Source organism: Pleurodeles waltl, chromosome 4_2 (genome assembly GCF_031143425.1).
Source record: "Pleurodeles waltl isolate 20211129_DDA chromosome 4_2, aPleWal1.hap1.20221129, whole genome shotgun sequence".
Lineage (NCBI taxonomy): Eukaryota > Metazoa > Chordata > Amphibia > Caudata > Salamandridae > Pleurodeles > Pleurodeles waltl.
Window position 1 is genome coordinate 1,064,556,375 of NC_090443.1, and position 8,785 is coordinate 1,064,565,159.

The following is an 8,785-nucleotide window of genomic DNA, read 5'->3' on the forward strand; positions in this document are numbered from 1 at the left end:
AGAGACGCAGCGAAGTTCACAATTCGTTGTGGGCTGGATACGACTGACTCTCTGGGCAGATCAGTTGCTATGACAGTGGCCTTACGGCGCCATGCCTGGTTACGTACTTCTGGTTTCTCGGGAGATGTCCAAAAGTCACTCATGGACATGCCCTTTGATGGCACCCGTCTCTTCGGAGACAAAGCAGACTCGGCCTTGGAGAGGTTCAAGGAGTCCAGGGCTACAGCTCGGTCACATGGGCTTTCTGCCGCCACACTCCCCCCACAGTCCACTTTTAGTCCCTTTCGTGGCCACGGAAGGAGCGCCCTGTCGCGTCCTCAACCCAGCCACCTGGCCATGCATGCTGGACAGCCTATGCCTGGCCGGGGGCGCGGAATCCCTCGTGGTCGTGGGACAGGGAACCAGAGGTCTGTCCAGTCCACCCCTGCCCCTGCAGCAGCCTCCAAACCTTCCTAGTCCGTCCCCTCACTCCCGCCCAGTAGGTGGCAGAATCCACCATCACCTGCCCCACTGGGAACATATCACCACAGACAGGTGGGTTTTGCAAATAATTCGGAAAGGCTACTCCCTCCCTTTCGAATCCGCACCACCACACCTGCCACCATCCTTCCGTCCCCTTTCGGAGGATCATTTGGTGCTTCTCCGCCAGGAAGTCGCAGCTCTCTTGGCCAAGGGAGCTATAGAAAGGGTCCCTGTGCCAGAAGTAGGTTGTGTTTGTTATTCCCACTACTTTCTGATACCAAAGAAGGACAAAGGCTTGGACCTGAACTACTTCCTTAAGAAGGAGAAGTTCAAAATGCTCACCCTGGCTCAGGTTCTGTCTGTCTTAGACCCGGGAGACTGGATGGTAGCGTTGGACTTGCAGGAAGCTTATTTCCACATCCCCATCCTGCCTGCCCACAGACGTTACCTACGATTCGTGGTAGGTCACAAGCACTTTCAGTTTACCGTGCTCCCTTTCGGCCTTACCAGTGCCCCTCGGGTGTTCACGAAAGTGATGGCGGTGGTTGCAGCTCATCTGCGCAGGATAGGGGTCTCAGTCTTCCCCTACCTAGACGACTGGCTGTTGAAGGTGCCTTCGCTCCAGACAGTGGTCTCACACCTCCAGACTACGGCGAACCTCCTGCACCAGCTGGGGTTCACTATCAACGTGTGAAGTTGCACATGACTCCCTCTCAGATGCTCCCTTTCATTGGGGCAGTTCTGGACCCAGTGCGGTTTCGGGCTTATCCTCCCCAAAAGCGAGTCCAAGACATTCAGGCTATGATTCCGATCTTTCAGCCTTGGTCTTGGGTTTAGGTGAGACTGACTCTGAGGCTGCTGGGCCTCATGGCCTCCTGCTAGTAACACATGCCAAGTGGCATATGCGGGGCTCTGCAGTGGGACTTGAAGTTCCAGTGGGCGCAGCATCAGGGGAATCTCTCTGACATGGTCCAGATCTCAGAGGGGACTGCGAAAGACCTGCAGTGGTGGCTTTCGAATCCCAATTGGGTCAAACACAGATCCCTCTTCCTTCCCCAACCAGATCTCTCAATAGTGACAGATGTGTTGCTTCTGGGTTGGGGCGGCCACATGAAAGAGGCGGAGATCAGAGGCCTCTGGTCTCCGGCGGAGTCGGGACTCCACATAAACATGCTGGAGCTACGAGCGATCAGACTTGCGTTGAAAGCATTCCTTCCCTCTCTCAAAGGAAAAATGGTGCAGGTATTCACAGACAACACTACCGCCATGTGGTACTCCAACAAACAAGCCAGGGTAGGGTCCTGGACCCTATGTCAGGAGGTACAACGCCTCTGGACATGGCTGGAACATCAGGGCATTACCCTGATGGTTCAATATCTGGCAGGCGCTCTCAACGCCAGAGCAGACGAACTCAGCCACCGACGGACTGTCAATCACGAATGGCGTCTCCATCCGGAGGTGGCGCAAGGACTCTTTCTCAAGTGGGGAGAGCCTTGGTTAGATCTGTTTGCCTCCGCAGTGAACGCGCAATGTCAGCTATTTGGCGCGTTGGAGTTTCCAAGGCGGCACTCGCTCTGAGACGCTTTTCGTCTCGAGTGGAACTCCGGCCTCCTTTACGCCTTCCCGCCTATCCCTCTTCTGCCCGGAGTTCTCAAGAAGATCAAGAGCAGCCAGGCCCAAGTTGTCTTGGTGGCTCCGGACTGGGCTCGAAGAGTGTGGTATCCAGAGCTACTGAGCATGTACATCGATCCTCCACGCAGATTGCCTATTCGGGCAGATCTTCTGTCGCAGCAGCAGGGGACGGTCCTCCACCCGAACCTGACCAACCTCCGCCTTCATGCGTGGAGATTGAGAGGCAACAGTTGACGGCATTTGCCCTTCCACCCGAAGTCTGCAATGTTATCTTGGCAGCCAGGCGTCCCTCGACTAAAACTCTATACGCCTGTCGTTGGAATAAATTTGTGGCATGGTGCACCAACAAATCTGTTGACCCCCTATCTGCCCCTCTTTCAGAGGTTCTTCTATTCATTCTTTCCCTAGCCCAGCAGGGCTCTGCATTGGGCACCCTTAAGGGGTTTCTGTCTGCCATTTCCACCGTTATTAGGCTTCCTGATTAGCCCTCACTCTTTAAATCTCCTCTTGTGAGTAGGTTCTTAAAGGGGCTCACCCACTTATTTCCTCCCACTCCCTTCATCATGCCTCAGTGGGATCTTAATCTTGTGCTTACTTTCTTGATGTGTACTCCCTTTGAGCCTATGCATAATTGTCCCTTACAGCTCCTCACATTCAAAACTGTCTTACTCATCGCCATCACCTCTGCTCGCAGGGTGAGTGAGCTTTAGGCCCTTTCTTCAAAGCCTCCATACACCCCGACAAAGTGGTGCTACACACTAGGGCTTCATTCCTTCCTAAGGTGGTTACACCGTTTCATGTAGGCCAGTCCATCACTTTGCCTACCTTCTGCACACCTCCACATCCTTCCCACGAGGAGGAGAGACTCCACCGTCTGGATCCAAAAACAGCGTTGGCGTTCTATCTCAATCGTACTAAAGACTTCCGGGTGGACGATCAACTCTTTGTTGGCTATGTGGGTGCGAAGAAAGGGAAGGCGGTGTAGAAACGTACCATCTCTGGATGGGCGCTTCTTTGCATCAAAATGTGCTACGCTTTGGCGAAAAAGCAACCTCCTGACGGCTTGCGGGCTCATTCTACCACGGCCACTGCTGCATCCACTGCGTTAGCATGCTGAGTTCCTGTCCTGGATATCTGTCAGGCAGCTATGCGGGCGTCTCTGCACACGTTTGCTAAGCATTACTGCCTGGACAGTCAGGTCTGTTGGGAAGGCTACTTTGGTTGTTCGGTCCTGCAGGACTTTCTAGTATGATCTTAGTTCGCAGCCCACCACCGAGGATGGCATTGATTGGGTATCTATTCTAAGGTAAGGGATCCTCAACTAGAAGTCTCTATCAGATGTACAAGTTACTTACCTTCGGTAACGAAATATCTGGTAGAGACATGTTCTAGTTGCAGATTCCTTACCGCCCACCCATCCTCCCCGCTTGCGAACTGATTTCTAGGGACAGGGATTCCCCCCCTTTCAGGTCATTAGCTCTGGCGCACCAATATCAGTGTTCTTAGCGGCTCTGTGCTCTGGCGTGGAAAGTCGTTAAAAGAAACTGACGTCACTGCACAAGGGCGGCGTCTGTACTACTCCCGACGTCATCACGGCAACCACGACGCCTGCGGAGTCGACCAACGCCACCTACCGACGTGCAAGGGTATTGCTCGAAGAAAAAAACTCCGGATCCAGTCTGACGCCTGGGGGAAAATTCTAAGTTAAGGAATCTCCAACTAGAATATGTCTCTACCAGATATTTTGTTACCAAAGGTAAGTAACTTGTACTTTAGGGGGCGTTATGGGGGGGTCCTGGTAGTGACCAGTGGGTCATATACCTTGGGGTGGCTACAGCCACTCATTGACCACTTCCTGTAGGCAGAGGTCACTTTCCTACATCTGATATCCTATTTTTCTTCCATGTAAGATGGAGAAAAATTAAATGGAGGTGTCACCTCTCATGCAACACTTTAAGGGTGGTGCAAGCTGACTACTTCCCCTGTCCTTTGTGGTTTCCCGCCGTATCTCCCACCAAAAGTGTGGGTTTGCAACGGGAGGTGGCCATCTGCTGCTAGCAGGCCTACACTTGCTAACCGGGCAGTGCATATTCCTGAGGAGGGCGGTGTTATACCTTCACCATGAAAGGCTTAGTTCCTGGACCCAAAGAGCAGGATCTCTAACCCCAAGGTTCCAGAATTGTCTGGCAGTGGCAGACCGGTTGGGACTGGCCAGCAACCATGCCAGTGGTAGTTAGTTTTGCAGGAGTCACCTCTACGGTGGCCCATTGGTACCAGGATTAGATTTATTGCAAAAGGTACCCGTTTGGACCCTTGGTTTGGTATCAAACAACCCAGAATGATAAATCCAGAGTGCCATTATGTGGCTGTGAAACTCGTACTGACCAGTGTCCAGCACATGCATTTAAAATGGCTGCTCTGTTCACGTATTCTGTCCCAGGTCTGGCAAGGACACAGTAGGGCATATTGCTCATGCAGCTATGCCCTCACATACAATATAGTGCACCCTGCCTTAGGGCTGCAAGGACTGCTAGAGGGGTGACTTACCCATAGTGCATGCAGTGTGGAGTGGACAGGGCACACAGGCTGTGTGCCATGTCGAGTTTGCAATTTAGGTTTGCACCAGGACAGAGCCTGCAATGGCAGTGCTGGGTGCATCTGGATGCAGGGCCCTTGAGAGTGGCACAATCTGGGCTGCTTCCCTCAGGGGCCAGTAGTATTTACTAGGGACTTATAGTGGCAGCTAAAGGTGTTGCCAATTGTGCCAATGCATCACAACAGTTTTAGGAAAAGAGATCAGGCCCAGGGATTCTGGGTAGCAGGGACCCTGGGCATTAAAAATTTTGCGACTACATCAATACCAGGCAAAACGTGGGGGGCTAACCATAACAAAGAGAGGGTTTCCTCACAGTAGGCCTCATCAGCGAGCCCTCTTTCACAGCAAACATGAGAGTGGCACCTATTGCGTGTAAGGTGTCCACTGCAACCAGGTGAACAAACTAATCTCTGCTACTAGCGATTGATGAGGGCTGCGTCCAAGTCCACCAAACTAGGGTACCCCAACAAATCCAGCAAGATGAGAAAGACTTGTGTATATTCTTGAAGACCATGCTCTCTTCCATAAGAAAACACACTGTGACTGCCTGAAAATAAAATCTGGATCGGGTGTCAGTTGGCTGCTGCATCAAGTGACTTTCAATCCTAGACGTTTTGTGAGATATTTCAACTGGGAGCTGGCTTGTGTAGCAGAGGCAGCAGTTTAGATGAACAGAAATTCAGTTTTTCAAGAGTTTAATCTGTCTCTGGATGTCTAAAACAGAGCACATATTTGATTAGGGATATCAGCAGCTTATTGATGGCAGAAAATATCACAGTTCCCCACAACCTTTGAGATGTCCGTAATGAACATTCAACATGTTTATAATGCTTTAGGTGTCATACAATATATATATTTTTTTATTTACTCTGAACTGTTTCTTTATTTTTAATTTTCACGACAAGTTAAAAAGTGGATTGCTGTATTGTATTGTGTTCTACATTGAACCCTACCTAATGGTCCATTGCAATTGTCTTTATATCCAACAGAGAGCAGAAACGTGGAAATATAACAAGATTATAAAAAGCAGAGACGAGTTAGAAACACTGGAACTTTCCTATATCTGCAAGAAGAGCCAGAGATAAAGATATTTCATTCTCAGAAACCGATTAGTCCAGTAAGCGAAAGCAGGCACAAGTGATCAATTTTTAAGTGAAAGTTTGAACTAAAGACTGCTCTTGTCTCGCTGGCCTTCACAAAATACACTTGCAGCAAGAACGCTGACATTACAAACTGGTGTCCAGCAGCAGCCTTTGACCTGGTGCTAGTATAAGGCGGTTTTCAATGACAGCCTCTCCCATATCTTTGATGATGAAGATTGAGAAGGATGCATCCTGAGCTTACAGTGAATTGACAAGTTAAGTCTCCTGACTTTGGTGTGTCCTCTTCCTGGGAGTGTTGATATCATTACAAATATATTTATCGTCTTTATGACCCGGAACAGCTGGAGCATCCTGGTGGTGGCCTGTGGTGACCTGTGCAGGTGATAAAAACCAAACTACCCAGGGTTTCAGTGACCTTTCTGCCAGGACACGACCTTACTCTTCTTCCTCATCCTTGGACTGAGTGTTCCCCTGTAGAAGCATTACTTATACATTTTTACCTCCACAGAACCAAGAGCATCCTGAACTTGACGTGTGCATATCTGTGGATCTTACAGGACAAAAGTATGAAACGACTCTGGTTAGCAGCTCGTCTTCGTAGAGGTGATTGTGGGGTTGTTTGGCATCCCTGTGCCTGCAGCAGCATCCACGCTGTACCTGCCACTGAAGAGTGTACTGACACAACTGGACAGTGTGTCCGAAGCAACAAAGCTGACCTTCCAGCAAACTTTCCAAAACATGTGCAGGTAACAGTTAAAGCCAAAGCTGATGTTGAGGCACCATTCAGTTTACAAGAACATCAAACAGATAGTCACAGGATGAGCATCGAAAATGAAACCCTCAAGTCAGAGGAGGAAAATACTGAACAAAAAATAAAGAAGCCCAACAACTCTCCTGAAAGATTTGAAACAAAAGAGCCTTTCTCAGAAAACAAAGAAAATCCAGCTGTGCAGTCTCCGGACCCAGAACAATTGTACCAAAGGCTAAATGTGCCAATATCTGCTGAAGACACACCAGATGAACCAACTGAAAGTGGACAAGGTTCCAGCACCAAACCAAAACTGAAGAAACTGAGAGATAAAAAGAAATCCATAGAATATATTTGTGCTAAATATGGGAAAAGTTTTTGCAGACCAACAGAGTTACTTAAATACCAACGAACATGCATCGGAGATAATTCAGACATATTTAATGAACTGGGGAAATATTTTAAAAGGTTTCCATCCACAGATCAGAAAACAGACATACAAGTGAAATTATCTCCCTGTGTTGAAAAAGAAAATATTTTAAATAACCCACCATCATTGCAAATATGTCAGCAGGAAAATACAGAAGAACAAGGGAAGCCCATCCCAAGTACAAATAATGAAGGACATGCCTCTCGATCTCCACTCCTCGTCCCACATCAGGACACAAACGCAAACTTTGCTGAAAGTGGGAAAAGCATTGATGGCTTATCACTCCAGAGACAACATGAACAACACAGACAGAAACAATACCCATGTATGAAGTGTGAGAAGAGCTACAATGACTTATCAGCACTGAAGAAACATCATGACAAACACACAGGGAAACGATACTCATGTACGGAGTGTGAGAAGAGCTTCGGTGACTTATCAACACTGAAGAGACATCATGACAAACACATCGGGAAACGATATCCATGTGCGGAGTGTGGAAAGACCTATAGCAGGATCTCTTGTTTAAACAGACACAAAATAAAACATACGAACTCTAGGCCCGAGACTGATGTCACCAGTAACTTGTCACTGCAGGGACATCATGACAAACACAGACGGAAACGATACCACCCATGTACGAAGTGTGAGAAGAGCTTTAGTGGCTTGTCAGCACTGAGGAGACATAATGAGAAACACACAGGGAAACGATACCCATGTACAGAGTGTGAGAAGAGCTTCACTGACTTATCAGCACTGAGAAAACATCATGAGAAACATACAGGGACACGATACCTTTGTACAGATTGTGAGAAGAGCTTCTGTAACTTATCAACACTGAAGAGACATTCTGAGAAACACATAGGGAAGCGATATCCATGCACGGAATGTGGAAAGACCTATAGCAGAAACTCTTGTTTAACTAAACACAAAATAGTGCACACAGTAAATAAGCCACATCCGAGCACTAGACGCAGGAGTGATTTCAACACAAACTTAAACCTAACTGATTAAAAACAATACACCCAACGGGAGACACCAAGTAGTGAGTATGAAAAGGGATATATATTGACTTAACTATGCATGCACATTAAACAATACATACAGGGGAATAAAGAGAAGCACATAAATGTCCTGAGTGTGGGAAGAAATTTCCCATGGTAAGAACGTTAATTATTCACCAGCAAATACATACCAGAGAGAAGCCATTTTCATTTAGCAGACATAGGTACATTTTTTTATCAGTTTTAAGCTTGCATAGACGCCAAAGGATGCACATGTTTAACTTGGACACACTAAACTTGATGGAACATGAGAACAACATTCAATCTCAAAACAGTGAGTGCACAGATAAAAGAATAATGTGGAACATTACAGCTAGCACTAGTGAGGTCACCAACAATACCAAACACAATCCTGACTTAAAACCTGAGGGGTGGTGAGAGTCGAGGAGCTGGGATAACTGGATATAACCCCAGGATATATGTGATGAGAAAGATGCATAGAAATTGTAAAATATTATACCTGCTATTTACACTGCTTAAAGTATAAAACTGGGATTTAGTGCTGTACGAGATCAAGGTGTTTTCTCTATTAATGTTCTGCTGAACTTTCTAAAATTATAAAACCAGAGTGTGGTTCTAGTCCATTTTAGACCCTATTTTTGGTCTCTCTTTCGCACTCGGAGAAAAGTTAAATTGTGAAGATGCTACAATCAAAATAGAGAAGGCAACAAAGAATGAGTAGCGGGAACAGTATGACTGAGGCTAAGCAGAGAAAAATAGTGGAAAGAAGACAGAAGTTATTAGGGGGCA

At 47.5% G+C, this 8,785-nt stretch overlaps 1 protein-coding gene across 1 annotated transcript in view; it reads left to right on the top strand.

The window, feature by feature from the left end:
• LOC138293761 (oocyte zinc finger protein XlCOF6-like) overlaps positions 1 to 8,547 on the top strand; it is a 44,669-nt gene extending 36,122 nt beyond the window's left edge. Inside the window, exon 3 of the mRNA XM_069233102.1 lies at positions 5,680 to 8,547. Coding sequence (XP_069089203.1) covers positions 6,360 to 7,985 — 1,626 coding nt within the window. The 5' untranslated portion in view covers positions 5,680 to 6,359 and the 3' untranslated portion in view covers positions 7,986 to 8,547. The remainder of the gene's footprint in view (positions 1 to 5,679) is intronic.
• The last annotated feature ends 238 nt before the right edge of the window (positions 8,548 to 8,785 follow it).